Source organism: Notamacropus eugenii, chromosome X (genome assembly GCF_028372415.1).
Source record: "Notamacropus eugenii isolate mMacEug1 chromosome X, mMacEug1.pri_v2, whole genome shotgun sequence".
Lineage (NCBI taxonomy): Eukaryota > Metazoa > Chordata > Mammalia > Diprotodontia > Macropodidae > Notamacropus > Notamacropus eugenii.
The window spans coordinates 53,581,583-53,604,079 of NC_092879.1; the positions used below are offsets into that span (position 1 = coordinate 53,581,583).

At 40.7% G+C, this 22,497-nt stretch overlaps 1 protein-coding gene across 1 annotated transcript; it reads left to right on the forward strand.

Moving 5' to 3' along the window:
- The first annotated feature begins 14,961 nt into the window (after nt 1-14,961).
- Nucleotides 14,962-15,903, forward strand: LOC140515731 (olfactory receptor 13H1-like). Its single transcript, XM_072626598.1, has one exon. It carries the CDS (start codon nt 14,962-14,964, stop codon nt 15,901-15,903), a length of 942 nt encoding a protein of 313 aa, XP_072482699.1.
- Nucleotides 15,904-22,497: the final 6,594 nt, after the last annotated feature.

The window sequence follows — 22,497 nt, forward strand, 5'->3', positions numbered from 1 at the left end:
CAAATTTGCACATCCTACGTTTCCTTTGTGCTGTTTCAATTCTGCTTTGTTCACAGAGAACAGCACCTTTTCTGATGTGGGCACGCCATGCTGGGCAGTCCTGTGCCAGCGCCTTCCTTGTCCCACAATCAAATCCAAAGTTCTTCAGGGAGACCTTGAGAGTGTCCTTGTATCGCTTCTTCTGACCACCATGTGATCACCTGCCCCATGCGAATTCTCCATAAAATAGTCTTTTGGCAAGCATACATTTTGCATTTGAACAACGTGGCCAGCCCATTGGACTTGCGCTCTCTGAAACATAGTGTGAATGCTTGGCAGTTTAGTTCAACCTCAGTGTCTGGTACCTTATCCTGTCAAGTGATCTTCAGAATCTTCCTAAGACAGTTTAAATCTATAGGGACAAAGAGAAAGACAATTTTGCACTGGACCTGATTTGACTAAAAGTGGTGGTAAATATGGGACCGTTAGGCGGCGCTGCCGTAAATAGAACCCCAGGCCTGGAGTCAGGAAGATCTGAGTTCAAATCAGCATCAGACACTTATTTACTGTGTCACCCTAGGCAAGTCAGTTAACACTGTTTGCCTCTGTTTCCTCATCTGTAAAATGAGCTGGAGAAAGTGATGGAAAACAGTCCAGTATCTTTGCCAAGAAAACTCCAAATGGGGTCACAGAGAGTTAGACACAACTGAAATGACTGAATAACAAATAAACAACCACAGTGGTAAATCTTTGAGGACACATATTATCTGCCTGGCCCTCTCTCCCCTCTCTTTCTCTCTCCTCTGATGGGCAGAAAAACAGCAGGTAGCAACACTCTTTCACTCTTTCCTTCACCTCTTCTTGGAAATTTGCATGGGAAGCTGTCTGGACAGGTGTTAATCAGTAATCTATTTACTATTTCCTATTTGCGTCCTATTTACGGGAATATTTGGCATGCCTTTGTTTTTAGTATTATAGTCAAGATTTACAGCCTCAATTTTTAGAAGGGTTTTAAGAATTTTTTTCATTGATACATTTTGTTTTGACACATCAATCACATCCCAATAAACAGCTCAACCCTCCCACAGGACCTTCCCCTGAAAAAAAAGCCAGTTAAGCAAAACTATTTAATATAGAGATTGTATTTGACAGCTCCTGTACTGTTCCACTCTTATAGTTTACCATTTCTTAACAGAAAAGAAAAAAGAATGTTTTAACCTCAGCCATCTGGAACCACTGAACCACTGGCCATTGTATTCAACCCTATTTTTGTTGTCTTTTACTGCTGTCTTTATTTAAATTACTGTAGTTACTTTCTATTTTGTTCTTTTGATTCTGTTTTATAGAAGACATCTTTAATAGACTTACATCTTTGTAATGCTAAATGCCTACTTCATGGTCCAGAAAGGTCCCAGGGTGGCCCTAGAGGTTCTGAAAGGTTACTTCTCTGGCAGACACTACCATTGCTAGAAAGGCTTTGAGTCTGGGCCAGGCAATGAACTATAGGTCTGCCACTGAAGCACCAGACTAGCTGAACTCTGAGAGGCTAATCACCAGATTGGTTGTAGTATTATGATTTATTTTTAGCCTTATCAACTGTCAAAGATTACGTTGGAAGCTATAGAAGGTTGAGATCTGTGTTGGTGGAAAGAGCAAACACCAACAAAATAACATCACTGAAGAGTAAAGCACTGCATCTTTGTGCTGAATTAGAAAATTTGCGAATGTCAGTTAGAATTGAATCTCCTTGAGAGCAGACACTAGACTTGTTGTCTTGATAAATGCTGTTTCTTAGAGATTAAATGTGAACAGGAAAAAGTATCCTCTTATTCAGTGAAGTTCAGCTGAACTTGCATCCTATCATACATTTAAAAGATCATGAGAAGACTTAGGAAATCATCAGTCACAACTCTGGAAGCCCAATGATGAAACACGCATGCCTCCCATCTCATGGTGGGGAAGTAATGGATTGCAAGCAGAGAATGAGACAGACATAGCCAGATATGACTAATAGAATATGGATTTGTTTTGTTTGACTACACTTTTTTGTTTCAAGGGAGGGCTTTTATTTTGAGGGGAAAGGAAGAGTAAAGATAGTAATGCCCTTTGAAAGACCATCAATAAAACATTTTAAAATGCACAAATAAGATCAGAAGGGAGTGGAAGTTCAGATGGTAATAAAGAGAAGCAGAACAGTGTTGGCACTACTACATTAAAGTAGGCATCATGAATATATATGCATATATGCACATATAAATACACATGTACATATATACATGTATATGTGTCCTATCTGTGTATGTTTGTACATATGTAAATATATTTAAAACAAGCTGATTAAGAGATTCATGATGTTATATACAGCTTTCTTTTTTTGTTTTTGATTTTCTAGCTCATAATAATTTTGTTTAAAGATCATGATAGTTGCTGTCTGGAAAGGAAGAATCATTCACAATTCAAATCGCTTCCCACAACAGTTTAAATAGTTCTCTCTCCCAATCACCTAACTGTCTGGTTGGGAGGTCTTGTGTTCAAGTCCTACCCCACAAATAAATCAGGTAACACTTAGACTATGTAGAAAATGGAATAAAGCCAAAACTTAAAAAATGAAAAAATCAAGAAAACCCTAGAAGCACAGGAGGATAGATTTAGAGCTGGAAAGACCATCGGAGACCACTGAGTACAACCCTCTCCATTTGACAGAGGAAGAAACTGAGGTCCAGAAAAGTGACTTGACTCAAGTCATAGGTCATAGATTGAGAGATAGAAGGGACCACAGAAGTCATCTAGTCCAACCCCCACATTTGACACAGGAGAAAACTAAGGCCTAGAGGGGCAACATAGTGAGTAGAATGGTGGGTATGGAGTGACATTTACTAGCTGTGTTAAATTAGCAAGTCACTTAACCCCTATAAACTTTAGTTTACTCATCTATAAAATGGGGATAACAGTAGAACCTACCTGACAGAGCTGTTGTGAGGATCAAATGAAGTAACACATATAAAGCTTTGCAAACCATAAAGTGCTAAATAAATCAGCATTATTATCATTGATTGCCAAAGGACACACAAATGAAGGGCTAAAATCCAATTGTCTGTGGGCAAAAGGATTTACACAGCCAGCTGTCTGGTTGAATTTATACTTCTTTCTTTTAAAAATTTCCTGTCTCTCTCAACCTAATCAGAAAGTGTTGGGGGACAGCTCTGGACCGGGGTCCCCCGTGAGGACCGTGAGATGCCTGAGGGTCCGAACCTGCCCCCTTGTGGGGTACTGGGATGGCCCTGGTAACAGGCTGGCTCCACCCACGGGGAGGCACTTGGGAGGAGCTCGCCCGCCCATGGGAGGTACGGGGGAGGAGACAGGGGATAATAAAAGGGGATGACCACGAGAGCGGGAAGAAAGGAAACGCAACAAAGCTTGCTGACTGCAACTCCTTTCGGGTGCTCTGCCTGTTTATTGCCCTCCCCCAACCGGGAGAGGGACCGGAGACGTCTGAAGACCGGGGATAGGTAAGTAGAAGGCGAAGGCCCGGGAGTCGCCCCGGGCAAGAAAGGTCACAAGAAGTTGTGACAGATTGTGTAAACCAGTGGTGTCAAATTCACATAGTAATAGAGGCCAGTAAACCATGCATAAGGATCTCTGCAGACTGCATATTGACTTAGGTTTTTATTTTGTTTTTGTTTTTTTTTTTTTTGAGGTAAGAGGATTAAGTGACTTGCCCAGGATCTCACAGCTAGTAAGTGTCTAAGGCTGGATTTTAACTCAGGTCCTCCTGGCTCCAGGTCTGGTGCTCTATTCACTCTGCCACCTATCTGCCCGTTAGTTTTGAAATATAATATTATCTATGTTTTATTGTCTAATTTACTTTGTTCAATATTCCCCAATTACATTTTAATCTGGTTTGGACAACATTCAGGAGTAATGTAACCACATGTGGCTGCATGTTGGATAGCTCTGATGTAGACTTATCTTTAGCTTCCTGGTACTGAGTTCAAAGTCCTTCTTCAGGTTCACAATCACTTGGGAAATGTCTCTTCCAACCACAGATAAGCTCATCTGAATGTGAAAGAAAAAAGTTGGAAAGCCTAGAAATATCTCAAATCCCTTGTAAGTCACACTTATGAATTGTCATACAAGGTGTTGTCTTCCGTTCTCTCCCCATTCACCATTCACCCCAGCCAAAAGTACTAATGTTGGAATAAAATGGACCACAAGACTGTGGTACCCAACATGCTCCTCCATTGGTCTGAAAGAGTTGATGAGCCCACTAAAACTTCTTGGAATAACCAAGTCTAACTTGGCTGCCTACGAGGCCTAGAGGAGTGGACCGAAGAAATATCACATTCTCTCCAGGCCTCCAGAAGATAGGAGAAGGAATCTCATGTTCATGGACCAGAATCAATGTTAATGGAACCAGAATCTGAAGCTTTTATTATGAAGTTCAGGGAAAAGTACAGGTAACCTTTAATAGTGGGTGCCTCTTCCTTCTTCAGCCAGTCAGATACTAAGTGTTTTTGAAGTACACCTACTATGTATGTGTCAGGCACTATGCTAAACATTGGAGATACAAAGGAAAGCCAGTTCACAAGTTCTCAAGAAGTTTGCGGACTAATGGAGGAAATAACACACAAACTACTGGATACAAACAGACTAAATCCAGGATAAATTGGAGATGATCAACAGAGGGAAGATGATAGAATGAAGGGAAGCAAGCAAAGGCTTCCTGTAGAAGGTGGGGTTTTAGCTGGGACTTGAAGGAAGCCAAGGAAGCAAGAGGCAGAGGTGAGGAGGGAGAGCATTCCAGGCATGGGGACCAGCCACGGACAATTCCCAGAGCTGGAAGATGGGAATGTCTTCTGTGAGGAACAGCCAAGAGACGAAGGTCAGGGGATCAAAGAGTATATGGTGGGGGGTGTGGAAAGGTAGGGGCTGAGTAGGTTATAAAGGGCTTTGAATGCCAAACAAAGACTTTTGTATTTGATGCTGGAGATAACAGGGAGCCATTGGAGTTTCTCCCCATCTTTGTATTAGGTGTCTCTTAATTGGAAAGCAGAGACATAGTCCTTGAAGTCCCAGAAGTGGCAACATTTCTCCTAGACTGAAATTAGGAAGCCCCAGACCTGCTTTAGACTTCCTGACCATCTTCTCCTATGAACTGAGTGATTTTTTTAGGCAAGTGTATGCTAGCAATAGATTATCCCAGTCTTGAAGCCACCAGACCTCCAACCATCTCATCATAGAAGCAATATTTTTTCTTGTTAATTTTCTCAAAATTAAATTTGTTTTTTATCAGCAAAAATCTGCCTTCTCTCCCTCCTACCCCAACCCTAATTTAAAATAAAAGAAAAAAAACCCTGTTGCCAACACTCATAGTCAAGCAAAACAAATTGGTATATTTGCCATCTATATATGCACATATACACATGTACATATCTCATTCCACACTCAAAGTCTTTCACATTATGTACCAGGAGGTGGGTAGTATGTTTCATATATTTAGTATGTTTAGTTCTCTAGAATGGTGGTTTCTGATTCTTTCAAAATTATTCATCTTTACCATATCATTGTCATTGGAGTATATGGGAAATTCAAGGAGGATGAGAACTTTTGGTGTGAGGGCTTGCTGAGTCCTTTTCAAGGCGGCTCATTGACCTTTGGTGTCCCCCTATCACCCAACTCCCACCTGTGGCTCCAAGAAGCTGTAGCATGTATAACAGCCATACCCTAGTAAAACTGTTTCAGCAGGAAGGGTTAAATCAGGTTGAGGGTAACCAATAGGCCTCAAACTTGTCAATGAGTTAGGGGGATGTCTATCCCAAGCATGTGAAGACATCTCCTGGTGGAATGGTCAGATAAGAACAAGTTCCAATGGCCACAGAGACGGCTAAAGCAGATGCTGTGGAGTGCTTAGAATTTTGTCAGACATCAAAGACACCAAGGTCATCCCTGCATCCGGGGCCATCACCAATCAATCATCATCTTGACTTTTGTCCTGCCACTGGACTTCAGTGACTCTGGAAGACAGAGTGAGGCTTTGTGCAACTCTGCCTCATTTAAATCCAATTCACACACAAGTTATATGTTGTCATCAGGCCTCCTCAAAAACAAAAGACAAACCACAACATTGTTGTCATTATATAAATTGTTCTCCTTTTTCTGTTCACTTTATATTGCATCAGTTCATACAAGTCTTCTCAGGTTTCTCTGAAACTATTCCTTTCATCATTTCTTATAGTACAAAAGTATTCTATCACACTTATAGATTACAACTTTTCAGCCATTCTCCAATTGGTAGTTACCCACCTTGTATTCCAATTCTTTTTTTTTTTTATTTTGTAATGTTTAACAATCACTGCCATACAATTGCGATTTTATCCCCCCCCACCTACCCCCCACTACCCCCCTCCCTCCCCGCAACTGCATACAATTCTGTATAGATTCTACATATACTTTCCTATTGAGTATATTTTCACTATAGTCATGCTATGTAGTCAGACTAGGATACATGAAAGAAATCGTATAACAAATCAGAACATGATACACAAACACATACACATACACAAACATGATCTGCTACAATATGTGAGTGACTTCCATATTTCTCTCTCTGAGTGTGGCAGGCATTTTGCCTTGAGATCCTTCATTGGGATTTTTTTTTTTTTTGGTAAGAAGTTCTTGTGTTATTACACAAATCTAAGTCTACCAGAAAAAACTCTCAAACACTGTGGTTGTTGCTGTGCATAAAGTTCTCCTGGTTCTGCTCCTTTTACTCAGCATCATGTCATATAAGTCCTTCCAGGCCTCTCTGAAGTCTTCTTGTTCATCATTTCTTATGGCACAATAGTACTGCATTACATTCATATACCATAATTTATTCAGCCATTCCCCAATTGATGGACATCCCCTTGACTTCCAGTTTTTGGCAACTACATAGAGTGCTGCTATAAATATTTTTGTACATGTGGGACCCTTTCCCATTTTAATGATCTCTTGGGGATATAGTCCTAGTAGCGATATTGCTGGGTCAAAGGGTATGCACATTTTTGTAGCCCTTTGGGCATAGTTCCAAATTGCTCTCCAGAATGGTTGGATGCGCTCGCAGCTCCACCAACAATGAATTAGTGTTCCAACTTTCCCACATCCTCTCCAGCATTTATCATTTTCTTGTTCTGTCATGTTTGCCAATCTTATAGGTGTGATGTGGTACCTCAGAGTTGTTTTGATTTGCATCTCTCTAATCAATAGTGATTTAGAGCATTTTTTCATATGATTATAGATTATTCCAATTCTTTATCAACTCAAATAGAGCTGATATAAATATTTTTTTGTTTCCATCCTTAGTTAAAGTTTGTTCTACTTAGCACTAATCTCTCCCTTAATCTACCCTTCCTTGAATTCCCCCTTCTCACTTCTCATCTTTCCCTCCTATTTCCCAGTTGAGTAAAATGTATTTCTATAGCCAACTCTCTGTGTGTATTCTCTCCTTTTACCAATTCAAATGAGAATGAGGTTCAAGGGTCAGCCTCTCTCCCTCTTTTTATATTGACTTCTACTTTTGTACCCTGATTATGTGAGATAATTTTCTGTATCCTTCCTTTCCCTTCACCCATAGTGTATTCCTCTCCTCCTTTCTTTTTTTTCTTTTAAGATCATCAAAATATAATAGAACCATTACAAGGCCTTGGAAACGTCTAGCTGTGTAGCCTGGGAAAGTCATTTAACTTCTGTTAGTCTCAGTTTCCTCAACTATAAAATCGGAGAGTTGAACTAGATGATCTTTAAGGTTCCTTCTAGCTCTAAATCTATGATCCTAAAGGTTCTGTTTTGCTCCTTGATGGTGGCCCACACACAAGTTTTGCAAGGTAGATGGGATTATCATAATAGAGTCCAGAGAGGATGAGAGACTTTCCCAGCACAGCACAGCCAGAGATAAGTATGCAGATAGCCATAGCTCATACCTGTTCAGGGCTTTTCCCATTCTTTGCGTCCCCAAGCCTTTGCACATTTTGCCCCACGAGGGGTGTCAGACCCAGAAAACTGATGCCTGACTCCCCCCCCCAAGTCCTACAGTGAGTTTGGGACAGAGTGGAACCCAGAACCCCTGGCTCCTGGCTCCTGGCCTGGGCCCCTCTCCATTTCTGGAGTTTTGAAGGTAACGTAAGCAAGAATACTCAGACCACTTCCAGGGATTTCACAGCTGGGAATGCAATAGAACCATAGTCAGGACTCCAAGGCATTTCCAGGCTCATGGCACGTCTAATCACTGTCCTTTGTTGTATGGATTTCACAGGTCAGGGAACTGAAAGTTTCCATCCCACATAGGCTGGAGGTCTCCCTGGATGTTGGCCTTTCTCCAGAGTTTCCGACTGGGAGGTGTCCACGAGATTGATCCAAGAGGAGAAATATATTCCATGTCTGTGGGTTGAACTGATCGGGAGACCTCAGTAAGTACCTTGTCTTTTCTTTGTCCTCCACATCACCAACTCTATAAAGCACTGTTGATTCTCTTTTGTTTAATTTTAAATTTCCTGTTGTGCTCCATAAACCTTATCCTTCGAGAGGCAGCACAAGAGGAAAAACAGCCATAGACATGGGCTCTGTAAACCTAGGATAAAAATCCTGTGTGACATTGGACTAGTCACTACATATCTCTGGGCCTCCAGGTACATCCTCTGTCAATTGGTGGTCTCTGAGGCCTCTTCCACATTCTGTGATATACCTGCTACTGTCATCACCAAAAGTTACCTCTAAGCCTCCAGTTCTCTGATGGAGGTGTGAAGAAATGCTTCCCTCACCTCCCTGGTGCCCCACTTCTTCCTCTTTAGTTCATCAGGGAAAAGGTGGAGATCTCTAGGTCCTCATTCAAGTCCTACTCCAATGCCTCCTCCTGCCTTGGACTCTCGGAGACTCTTCCAGGTCCAACCAAGCCAGAAAGGCTTGAGTGTGACCCCAGCAATGGACTCTCCACTGTGAGGATTGGCCAAGCTCATCACCAGAGAAGGACTTTGCTTTAATTCCAGAAGCTCAGGCAGGCCTGAAACCAGTGACCTGAGCCACTAAGGCAACTCAGAATCTGGGTTCCTGCTGTGCTCCCACCCTGAGGAAATCCTGGATCCTTGAAATGTTGCAAGTTTACTCTATGCCTAAGGGAAAAGAAATCAAAATATCGCAAGATAAAGTGTCAACTCTCAGAAAATCAGGGGACAGGCTCCCAAGCAGACAGAGGAGCATCTGAGGGAGACCACAGTCTAGCCAAAGATTTCCCTGAACCCCATGCCCATCCCAAGGATGTGCTACAGCCAGCTGGAACCATCTCACAAGAGCTGATTGTTAAATTTCAGTTATGCATTTAAACCTTGGAAGTTGGCATAGACTACAAATCAAGGCTCCATTTATTGTTTTGATTCTCTAGACTTCATAAACTAATAAAGCAAATGTTAATAATGCAGATTAAACTTGGAAGTGTGCCCTGTATTCATTTGATTTTAGAGAGCTGCTTGTTAAACATTTACCAGCATACCTCTACCCCTCTCATACTCCTTCACCCCATCCATTTGCTGGACCCTCCCAAACTCTGTTGAAACCTTTAGGTATTGAGTTTCCTCCCTTTTTCCCCTTCCCCTGCTCCATGTCTTCCAGGGCAGGAGCATGAACAAAGTGTCTAAGAACCTTTCTGGCTCTAAATTCTGATTACGAATTCTAGTCATGTCCACTTCTCAAGGAAAACAGGAGAAGACCTTAACATTTCTCTAGGGATTAATTAATGCATGGCACACACATAAACATACCCACATACACACACACACACACACACACACACACACAAACACATACATACACCCCCCCACCCTGGTGGAAAGGCTGAAGAAAATGAAAGGCTTAAGAAGAATTTAGATTAAAGGAATGAGAAAGGGAGGGACTGGAGAGAAGGAATGAATAGGGAGGGGAAAGTAAGGGGACAATGAGAAATTGGGGATGATTTGGAGGGAAAGGTGAGACAGAGATCTACAGATTCAGACAGAGAGATTGAGGAACCTATTGATCAGAAGGAAGAGCCCCCAAATCCCTCCTTCTCTGCTTTCTCCAATATCCTTTTCACCACATAGCCTCAAACTGACTCTCCATTGCAGAAATGGCCAGTAGTTACCACAAGTCCACAAATTCTGTGTGTCAAACAGCAATGCCCATACTCCTTTTCAGTTCCAACCTTTCCATCCCACCCTTACTTCAGGCTTACCCAACATCTGGCACTGGAAAGAAGCCCCATCCCCACTAATACTGATACTTCTGCCTCATAGCCAGAAGTCAGAGATCAGACCATGCATGATTGTATTTACTGGCCTTTATTTGGTGGTGTAAGAGTTCTGACAGTCATGGAAACTCATTAGAGTCATTAGACTTATGGAAACTCAATTCAAAGAGACTCAAGAGAGCAATCAATCAGCAAATATTTATTAATCACCTACTATGTGCCAGGTACCATGCTAAGCACTGGTGGCTTTAGCATTAAGCACCTTAGAAAGAGGCAAAAGACAGTCCCTGCCATCTAAGAGCTTAGAATCTAATGGGGGAGACAACATAAAAATGTAAATATATATATGTGTGTGTATGTGTGTGTGTGTGTGTGTGTGTAGGTATATATATATAATTTTGTATGTATGTATATACTTTGTACATATACTTATATGTGTGTATATATGTATATGTATGTGTAACATGTGTGTATATATATACATACATGTACTTCTACAAAAAATGATACAATGAATTTTTTGGTATATGCACACAGGCTAAATAGGAAATAATTAACAGAGGAAAAGCACTAGAATTAAGAGGTCATCCAGTCTAACCTTTTTAAGTATGAACTCGCTCTACTATAGGGGTTCTCAAATTTTTTTCATGTCAGATCCTGGGGGCAGTCTGGTGAAGCTTATGGCTCCATCTCAGAATAATATTTGGCACCTACATTCAAATATAAAAATAGAAATTTCAGCTAGAAGTTAGTGGAAATAAGGATGTAACACACTCTCCATTTAAGGACCCTGGTCTCCCCATTTCCCATCAGGCTATACTCCTCCGAACTTCTATACTCTTGGTCCCTAGAGCCCTTCCCTCTGATTGGAAGGTGGGAGGGTTCCTCCAAGAACCTTCAAGAACCCAGATCTACTCTGCAATATGGGATTGTATTTAAGTCACCTCAACAAGCAATTATTAAATATGAAAGTCAACGTGTTTAGTACTGGGGAGTTTGCAAACCAACAAAACAAAAAAGGTTATGTCATCAAGGAGCTTGGATATTGATTAAAGTCCTCCTCAGATACCTTAGTTTGGTATAGGGAATTCTAGGTCCCAAAGCCTAGGAATATAGAATGCAACTAGATCCTACCAAGCTAGAAGGTCTTCAAGTCTAGACTCAGCACTAGACTATGTATCTCCGAGGCCCAGTCAAAAAGAGGCTCATCATGGGATTGTCCAACAAGTGATAAAAAAATATTTGGCCATGGCAATTTGTAAAACTATATGTTAAAATGTAGAGAGATAGAAATCGGTTGATGGAGAAAATGCCCACACTGATAAAATCAGAACTCTTTGGAAATATTGAAGATAAGGTTTGGTAGAATTTCAACACAAGTCAGATTCGACCATTACTTTCTACAAAATCTCAAAAATATACTTGGAAGCACCAGTTGTATACATGACCTTGTTATGTTTAAGGACACACATCTTGCGAATTGATCCAATGATTCTGGAGAGTGATTTGGAATTAGGCTAAGAAAGTAAAAGACCTTTGAACCCACTACTAGGTCTATACCCCAAAGAGGCTAACAATAGAAAGGAAGGTTGCATGTATACCAAAAAATTCATTTTAAAAACTCTGAAGTCGTTTAGGAACTTTCCCAGCCAAAAGCACCTGTTATAATAGAGTGGATCTCAAGACTGTAGTACCCAACATATTGATCTAATGGCCTGAAAGTGTTGTTGAACCTACTGGAACTTGGACTACCCAAGCCTAACTTGGTGATGTAAAAGAGTTGGGGCAGCAGATCAAAGAAATACCCCAGTCATTCTATCCAGGTATCCTGCAGGCAAGAGAAAGTATCACATGTGTCCTTATCAACAATCGATGCTAATGGAACCTATGTGGAAAGCTCTCATTACAAAGTTCAGGAGAAAGTGCATGGGACTTTTAATGAGCTCACTCTACCAGGTGTCCCCTCCTCCTCCTCCATCTCTCCCCCTCTTTCTATTAGGCACCTCCTAATTGCAAAGCAGGGACAAGGTCCCTGAAGTCCCAGAGGTGGCAACATTTCTCTAAGGCTGAAGTGAGGAAGCCCCAGACCTGCTTCAGACTTCCCAGGGATCTTTGTATAACAAATATCCTTAATTGGGGCTATTTTCTACTGCCACAGCAAAGGTACCAGGACTGTGAGCATGGGCTATAAATAAGAAGACCTGGGTTTGAGTTCAGTCTCACCCCTTAGAAGCTGTGTCACACTGGGCAAGTCATTTCATTTCACCAAGACTCAGTTTCCTCATCTCCAAAATATGAAAGAGTTTGATGCAATGCATTCTAAAATTCTTTCCAACTTTAATGTTCTCTAATTCATTGTAATTTCTGCATACAAGGAGGAAAATGCATGCTATGAATTAATTTAGCATGTATACTACAATTGTGCTTCCCAATTCCTCTTCACTGATGGCTTCCAGATACCAACAGTGAATGATGGTCTCCTCATAGAAGCAACCATTATAGCCCTGATGGGACAACAAGACTATTCAAATAATATCAATTCAGTTTATATAAGCTAATAGCCAAATCCTTAAGATGTTCTAAAATTATACCTACACCTCATAGGAAGATTTCATTTCCACAGCTGTTTCTGTGACAGTTCTATTGCAGGTAAAGGAATCAAGCTCATTCATTTGGGGGTGGAGGGGCCATTGACGACAAAATTTTCCTATTGTGAGGGAAACACCCTTTGGTGCTGCCATCTTCCTGCCCCCAGGTGGTGAGTAATGTTCACTTGTTTGTCTATATCACTCTTTCCCACAATACTTTTCTTCAATGAGTTCTTCAGCTGAACTCTTTCTTTAAGTTTCCCAAATATAGCACTAGGGCCTCTAGTTGGTTGGCAATCGGACAATTGCGCAAGGAAATAGTGGAAGAGATCAGATGGGAAGTGGGGAAGGACAATGGATCCTAGTGTGAAGAGGGAAAGGTTCCTCAGGGAAAGAAAGGAAAACTGGGAGACTTAGGACACTGAAGTCATAAGAGTTAGATTGGAATCCTGGTTCTACTAATTACTAGGTATGTGACTTTGCACAAGCCCCTTAGCCTCTAAGTTTATTATTTTCCAAATTCCTTTCCAGCTCAAAATCCAATGATCCTCAAATGAGATTAGCCATGGCCATTGGTCTCCTTTTGTGAAGAGTAAAGATTAGAGGTCATGGAAGAGTATTCTAGTCCAGGAGAAGTAAAAGCTCTCAATACGTCATTTGCTGTAATCCCATACTGCCAGGAAGAAAGTGTCATCCTGGGGGCATAAGGAATGTGTACTGGTCACTGACACAGAAGACCCAGTTCAAGTCCCAGCCTTGACATTGATTAACTGTGTTTAGAGTCACGAAATCCCTTCCTCTCTCTGGTCTCAATATTCTTCTCTGAAAGCATAGGGGTGGGACTAGCAGATCTCTAAGCTCTCTTCTACCTAATAATTTTATCATTCAATGTCCCCAGAGACGCTTAGATGGAGGGTATAAAAGCAACATAAATGATCATTTATATCAACTCTTAAATCATTTTGCCATGTAAACCCCCCCCATGCTTATCTAGATCATTAATGTCAATTATGTTTGTTGATTGAAATTGATTTGATTAAGTTAGTGTCCTATTAACTTTACAATAAGTTTTATTTTGTCCCAACACTTGACTCATGTATAAAAAGCCTTTCTAAGTCAGTTACTCACATCTTTTGATTATCACAAAGCTTTTAAGAGATCATCTTCTAAAGGAAGTCTTTGTTTTTCTTACCCACCTAGATCTCAAGTCCAACAAAATTAGATTCAGAATCCATCTCCCCCAGAGTGGCTGAACTTCCAATATGTCCCATGTTGGCCAATTACAGTATCCTTCTCCTAGTCTCCCTGAGTAGTAACTTCAAACTAATCTTTGATTCCTTCCTTGCCTTCCTTGCTCCTATTCAATTTATAATTCCAGAATTGTCTAAACTGACCAGTCATTTCCCCTGAATAGCTAATTAGAAATAAAAAGTTCAGTCAAATCAGCTTCTTGGTATCACAGAAGAAAAATAATGACCAGTTGTTTGAATGAAAGTAACCTTTGGAATTGACCAGCCAATTTATTCAAAAAGGTCAAGCTGTTGTGCATCACGACGAGGCCAAAACAACTGCCTGATTCAGTTAATCACCCCCATATTTCCTGTGCGTGACAACCAAAAATCTGATTGATCAAATCTGTGACTCATAGGGTAACAAGCATTTGAAGCTGAGAGATTTCAAAGACAGTATCTAGTTCAATATCCTCACTTTACAGAGGAGGAAACTGAGGCATTGAGCATGAAGGGACTTCCTGAGGTTGCACAGTGAGAAAATAGTAAAGCCAGGGTCAGAATCCTAAGTTTCTGACTTCAAATGTGTTATTCTGGCTACTGTGTCACACAATAGACTAAATGCTTTGGCACTGAGTAAGGAGGGCTCATATCCCTTTCTCCAGACTAAAGTAACAGCAAACCCTTCAACATTTGCTCATAAGAAAACAATTTTCCAAATCCCCAGACCTTTTTTCCATCTTCCATCAACATGTGCAACGTGAGCCTGACCCTCTGGAAAGAGCCCAGCACAGTTTTGACTTAAAGCTGAGAATGTTCATTCCAGAAGCCACTGAAAAGTTCTTCCTGTCCCCCATCTCCCTTGTAGAAGATGCTCTGTTTTGTCTCTTTCCCTTGCAGCTGAGGGGGCCCAATGGACGGGCTACAGACAACTAACTACTCTGAGGTCACAGAATTCATCCTGGTGGGCTTTTCCCAGAAGCCCCGTGTACAGGCTGCCTTCTTCACTGGGCTCTTGTGCCTCTACCTGGTCACATTTTTAGGGAACAGCCTCATTGTCATTGTGATTCAAAGAGACACCCATCTTCACACCCCCATGTACTTTTTCCTCAGCAACCTGTCCTTCCTTGACATCTGCTACTCCACCAGCTGGGAGCCCTACGTGTTGGCCTACTGTTTCAAAGACTTCCCCACCATCACCTACACCAGCTGCTATGCCCAGATGACCACTTCCCTGTTCCTGGGGATGACTGAGTGTCTCCTCCTTGCTGTCATGGCCTATGATCGCTTTATTGCCATCTCCAACCCTCTACGCTACAATGTCATCATGAGCAACCAAGTCTGCTCTCAGATAGCCATGGGCACTTGGTTCAGTGCCTTCCTCTTATCTGTAATGCCAGTCATTGCTATTCCAGCTCATTACTGTGGGCACAACATCATCAACCATGTTATGTGTGAGATCCAAGCCTTACTGAAGCTTGTCTGCTCAGATACCCCCATGAGCCTGATCCTGGGTCTGGTCATTAGTACTTTTACACTGCCCTTGCCTTTCACCTTTATCCTCATCTCCTACATCCGCATTGTGGCAGCTGTGCTCAGGATCCACTCCATGGAGGCCAGGCTCAAAGCTTTCTCTACCTGTGGTTCCCACTTGACAGTCGTGATCATATTTTATGGGACAGCCATCTATATGTACTTGAAGCCTCAATCTAAAGAGTCTCAGGACCAGGACAAAGTAATTTTTATATTTTATGGAGCAGTTACCCCTATGTTGAACCCTCTCATTTATACCCTAAGGAATAAGGACGTGAAAGGTGCCCTGAGGAAATTGGCTGGAGGGAAAGAAAAATCCTGAAAGCTCTATAAATTTTTTTTCCAATGGGCTGCTTGTGGAAACATAGGGGCAATGCAATGAACAACTGAGTCAGAGAACAGATATTTTTCAAGTCAACAAATTCATTTCAGTTCAACTCAGTAATCAATTATTGATCATTACTGTATACCCTACACTGAGTTTATTTAGTAAATAATACATTGTTTCCCTGGGATTGAGAATAGAAAATGGTATTTCATAGTTAGAAGGAATTAGAGAAATGATCTAACCTACCCTCTCTGATTAAGAGCACCACCCCCTATAGCAGCCCCTAAAATAGTCATCTAGAATCCTCTTGAAGATCTCTGGTGATGAGATACCCACTACTTCCCATGATGCTCCCTCCTACTTTTAAACAGCTCCAAGCATTAGGAAGGTTTTCCTCACACACTGTAAAAAAGAATGGGAAGCAAAGAGCTGGCTAGGAAAATGTCGTCCAAGACTAGGATTTGAATTTTCCAGCCATGACTTTATATTTAGGTACAAAGCTGCTCCTCACTAGGGTTGGAGTTCACATAACAAGAGCTGTCAAAATTTGTTTGTCTGGAATCTCACAAATCTATTTCAAAGAGCCTTCAAGCAAAAAAAGAAGGGGAAAGGAGAAAACTGAGTACAAATGAGCCCCAAGATAGAAACATAAAGAGTAGCTATAGTGCAGGGAGAAATGTAACAGTAGAAAAGCCTGGAAATTAACAGGAAACAAAATTCAGGAACTGAATCAGGATTAAAATCCTGTTCTCAACTGTCCATACACAAATCCACAAAGCATGCTTAGCAAACAAAGAAACTAGATAACTTGGAGCATGGTGCACATTTGACATTGTAAATATCACTGAGACTTGACAGGTTGAGAACCATGAGTGTTAGGTGACTCAGGAGAAGGAGCACTGTAGCTGGAGTGCCAAAGAACTGAATTTGAATCCTACTTCAGACACTTACTAGTTGTGTGACCTTAGACAAGTCACTTAATCTCTGACTCAGTTTCCGCAGCTGAAAAATGAGGGAGTTAGACTCAGTGTCTCTTAAGGTCTCATCCAGACCTAAAGCTAATATCCTATGACCTCTGGTTCCAGAAAGTTATACCATATTGAAAAGGAAAAGAATAAATAAAAGGAAGGAGGTCAAAGTAGCATTTATATATTAAGAAGACAAACTTGTGCGTTTGGGGATTGATCAAAGAAATTGATCATTGACCAAGGAAATCTCCTTTGATTTCAATTTGATGAACTTAGAGGAAGGTCACTTTTAATGGTTTGGACTTTGGAAAGCATCTCCCTATAAAAGATGTAGCTATGGGCACCAGCACTTTATTTAGATGATTAAAAACTTCTGTTTAAACCTTCATGATTTGGAGGTGCCTCCAAAATGAATTGGTTGGTTTGGAACAACACTGGCACATCCTGGATTATGGGTTTCACTGATGGGATTCCTTCCAAGTTTAATTGGTTGATGAAGACCCTTTTTGGGGGATCTATCCCTTTTCATTGGTTTATAGGAGCCCAGGAGATGACTTTCTCACTTTTCTCCTTTCTACCTTTCTTCTGGAGAGATCCTGAGAAAGCAGCTGTGTCCTTTCCAGCACCCCTAGCCATCAATGCAGATGTTTAAGTGACAGATAAGTATTTGTCTATTTGGCTAAGAGAGGATCTTCTGGACTCCAATGTTCTAAGCTGCCCATTACCTTCTTTTTCCCTTTTGTGAGTAAGGTCAGCTACCAAACCTATGGTAAACTTTATTGGTAAAAGAGATGGCAGTAGCCAGGATAACAATCAAGTATATGAATTTCTTAAAGAGTCACAGAGCAAGGAAAGCAACTAGTATTCAAAGTATTCAACTAGTATATGAAAGCTACTAGTATTCAAAGCACTGGATTTGGAGTCAGAAAGACCTGAGTTCAAATCCTGCCTCACATGTTAACTGTGTGAACCTAGGTAAGTCATTTAACCTCTGTTTGCCTCAGTTCTCTCATCTGTAAAATGGGGATAATAGCAGAGTTCTTGTGAGGATCAAAGAACAGAGGATCATGTGAGGATCAGAAAGAGATCTTGGGAGATAATATTTGTGAAGCACTACATAAGTGCTGCTGCTACCGCTATAGACATTCATATCAGTGGTCCTAGACAAAGTCATTTCGGAACTTAGTTCCCAAGTTAAAAGAAGGGGAATTTCCTAGGCAATGTGATCCCAGAATCTGGCTTTCTAGTAAGATAATGGGGATTTTCCTGGGCTGTCCCAGACTTAAGGGTTACCTTGCAAGGACACCCAAGTTCAAGACTTTGGAGATCTAGTGTTCTTTCCATAGAAGGGGAATTTCCTGAGCACTGTGCCTTTCAGAGAGAGAAGATTGAGTCCATGACTCAGAGTGCTGAAAGATGCAATGACAAGGAAGCAAAATCCACGGTATAGGTAAAGGGACTTGAACTAAGGACTTTTCACACCTCTATTGGATGATATGGGTCTGATATGAAAGGAGCCCCGAGTATGTTTCTCTTCTGAGGGAGTACACATCCTCAAAGGGTTTCTATAGAATGAAAGGATGGATAAAAATGTTTGCATATTGTCTGTCTAGTAGCTGTAAGTGTGTTTCCCTTTTGGGAGAGGTCAAACCACAGACTGGCACTTTGAATTTGAGAGCCATTACATACATACATATAGAAAGAGGAATTCATTGGAATGATGAGGGTTGATCTGATGGTCAATGCTTTTTGAGCAGTGTCTCAGTTTCCTCAGTTGAAAAATGAGGGGGTTGGACTCAATATCCCCTAAGGTCCTTTCACCCTCTGAAAGGTATATCATATTGAAAGGTTGATGAGAGACCATGTCTCCAAAGGACATATGATGAAGCATGTTACCTACCTGCTGACAGAGAGGTGATGGACACAAGGGACAGAAAGAGACATGGTTTTGGACACAGCCATTATGTGAATTTGTTTCCCTTGACTATGCTAATCTGTTGCAAGAATTCTCTTTTTCTTTTTCTCTTTCAATTTTTTAAATGAGAAGGTAGATCAGGGAGATGGGGTTAGCAATAGTAAAGCCCCAAAACTGAGAGCCATAGAAACATTTTTAAAGGTATAGAAGAAAACGGAAGGAAGTTCAGAAGGAAGCACAGGCAAACAGGACAGTTTTGAAAGTAATGTGTGGGATTCATTACATACTATTTTTAAGCAAATAATATGAAATGAAGATTCAGTCTCACATCGAATCCTCTTTTTGTGTTCTGCTGTGAGTGTGGGAATGCTCTTTCGGGCTGTTTAAGTTCAGAATTTATAAATAAATAAATAAACAAACTCCATGTAGCTTTTGAGACTAGAAGATTTTAAGGCTCTGAAAAAAGTGAGACCCACCTGAGAGGGAGGAAAATTATAATAACTATCTAATAGCTGTCATGAGCCCTTTTTAGACCATTTGGTTATGGCCTGTGAATTCTTTGCATTTCCTACATTTTCTGTGGTGTTAAATAAAAGCTACTCCATCCCCCCAGAATTCATTACTACCTTAAGTTCTTAAACAGGAGTTAGAAACCTACTGCCAGCATTTCTGAGGGTCCACCTAGACAAATGCTATGTTCTGAGATTTTCCTAGAGAATTTCTTTTTCTTCTGGGAGAAGGCAGTAATAGCAAAAGAGTAAGTGATATCATTCAGATCTGTCATCAAAACTGGACCTTGTCTGTGTTGACTCTGACCTTGGGGAACATTGGGCAATAGATTACATGCTCATAGAAGATATATAGAAAGCAGCCTGGGAGACATGCTTAAGAACTCTTGAGCAAAAATCAAAAGAGGCAGAAATAGAAGCAATATTGCCATAGGAGAAGACTACAAAGCACTTGAACAGAAAGAAGAATGGACGAGAAATTGGGGAAACAAATAACTAGCCTGGCGTAGAGACCTATTATGATAATAAGGGGGGAGGGTTGTCTATTATCTAAACATTTTGTCATTTTGGCAGAGAAACTGCCAAAAATAGAGCAGCTAATAATTCTTTGACTTGCCTTAATGATAATTTGCTCTTAATTTGGAACTCGAAATTTTTTAAATCAAAGTGAAAATTTGTCTTTACATGTAATTGGGAAAAAATAAAATATTATTAATAGAAAAAAATGATAATTTTCTCTTTCAAAAGGTAGAGATGACAAGGAGAAATTATATTCTGGATATGATTCTCACTTAAAGGGAAGAAGTAATTGCTGGAATAGCAACAGTGAGAACCCTAGGGACAAATGACCCCTCCTTCTTAAAGTTTGGGAAGTCATAGTCTGGTGATTTTGGAAGAACCGATTTCAAAGGATTCAGAGAAAATAAAGGGAGGGTCTCATGAACTAAATCTCTTAGGGAAGTCTGCCTAGAAGGGGTGGAAAACTCTCACAAGTGAAATTCTGATGATACAAAGGGAAAGGGAAACAATTCTCTGGGGGCAAACTGGGAATTGTCTAAAGAGATGCACGTGGATGCACAGAGGTGAACATGGAACTAATTTAGATTTTAAAAACATGGGCAGAAGGTGGATTTAAGGACAGGTAATAGAAGATAAATGCCAAGGTGTACCATAGTCCTGTAAGAACAGTATCAGAGCCACGAAAACAGCCTGAGCCGATAAGGGGTACAAAGTGCAACAAGAAGGACTTTTCAGAAAACTCTGTCAAAACAGGAAGATCAAAGAAGGAGTAGGAGACCTTGAAGTAGATTGAATGAGGATAATGGATAAGACAAAAGGTAGAGCTGCTGCATTTTTATTTTGCTTCAGTTTTCTCTGGCAAAGAGAATGACCTTTGGACTAGAAAAGACAAGCCAAAAATGGCCATCAATTTCATTGAGACTATATCATGCCTGACTAACATAATTTCCTTTTTTTTTGGTGATTGTACTTGACCACTCTTTTGACAAAGGTACTAGATCAACTAGATCAGGAAAATGTTATAAATATGATTTTCCTAGATTTTAGCAAAGCGCTCAGCAAAATCTATCATGTTAGCTTGTAGACAAGATGAAAAGATATAGGCAAGATGACAGTAAACTTCATTGGATTAATCACTGGTTGAGTGACCAAACCCAAGAAGTAATGGCTAAGCGTCAATGTTGAGAGATATCTCAAGTAGAGTACCCCAGGGATATATCCTTGGCCCTGAATTATTTAACACTTTAACAATCATATGAATAAAAGCATTCATAGCACATTTATCAAAATTCCTCATGACACAAAGCTGGAAAAAAATAGCCAACGCTGTTATAGGTGAGTCTGGATCCAAAAACACATCAACAGCTGAAACACTGAACTGCATAGAATAAAATTAAATGTAATAGGGATAAAATAGAAACCTTACACTTTAGTTCGAAAAGGCATCTTCATAAATATAAGATGGGCAAGCCTTGACCAGACAGCAGGTCATTTGGGAGAAAAAAAAATCCAGGGATTTAGTGGACTATTGCAACCTCAATGTCAGATACGAGGTTGATATGGCAACCAAGAGAGCTAATGTGATCTTTGGCTGCATTAAGAGAACTCCTGTGTCCTAATGTGGGAGGTGATAATCCAGCTTTACTGTCCTTGTTACATCATTTTGGGAGCATCATGTTCAGTTCTGAAGGCCACATTTTAGAAAGAACGCTGATAAGCTGGAGAACCAGTTCGATTAGCAATTGATGGAACTGAGGGTGTTTAGCCTGGAGGAGAGAAGACTTTGGGGAAATATAGAAACTGTCTCTAGGTATTTGAAAAGCTGTCACATGGAAGAGGAAATAGAACTATTCTACTTAACCCTCTAGGGGAAAACTATCAACATTAGGGAGAACTTACAAAAAGACCTACTGAAACATGATGTGGGGGAAGTTTCCTAACCATGAGCTGTCTCAAAGTAGAGTGGGCTGCTCAAGGAAGCAATCCTGTACATGGTTTCCCCTCACTAGAGTAGATCTTTAAGCAAAGGCTAGATAACCACTTGTTGGATATGTGGTAGAAAGCATTCTTGTTCGAGTATGGGCTGAATTAGTTGGTTTTCTTACAACTCTGAAGTTCCGTGATGCTGTAGAATTTGCCTAACTTCCACTCCTCCTCATTTTGCCTTCTGGGGCCGAGAAAAATAAGCCTTGTTTCTCTTTCATGTGATGTGCTTTCAAATAGTGGAAATATTCATCCAAAATCTTCTCCATAGGTTAAACATCTCCACTCCTTCACTCAGTATAAGTATGGCACAATCTCAGAACCTTTAACTATACAGGCTGTCTTCAATCTTGTCAATATCCTTCTGAAAACATGGCACCTAAAATTGAGCACCATACTCCACAGAAGGTCTGACCAGGGTAAAAAAGATCGAGAACACTATGTCACTCAAAGCACCCTAAATTCACATTATAGTTTTTGACTGATGGAGACCAAGCAGTGTTTATAACATCACCATTAACTGAGGTTTCCATGCTGATAAACTTCATGTTATCTTTTACTCTCCTTCTATCCTTCACCTCTCAAAGCCAAGCAGCTTCCTAAGTCTTATCAATATCACATTAACAGCATTCCTCACATCTTCTGCTTCCTCTCTATTCACCCCACACACTAATTGACACCTATGTGCAGGAGT

Bases quoted from the DNA above. Each gene is read 5' to 3' on its own strand.
- LOC140515731 (XM_072626598.1), top strand. From the start codon at position 14,962: ATGGACGGGCTACAGACAACTAACTACTCTGAGGTCACAGAATTCATC.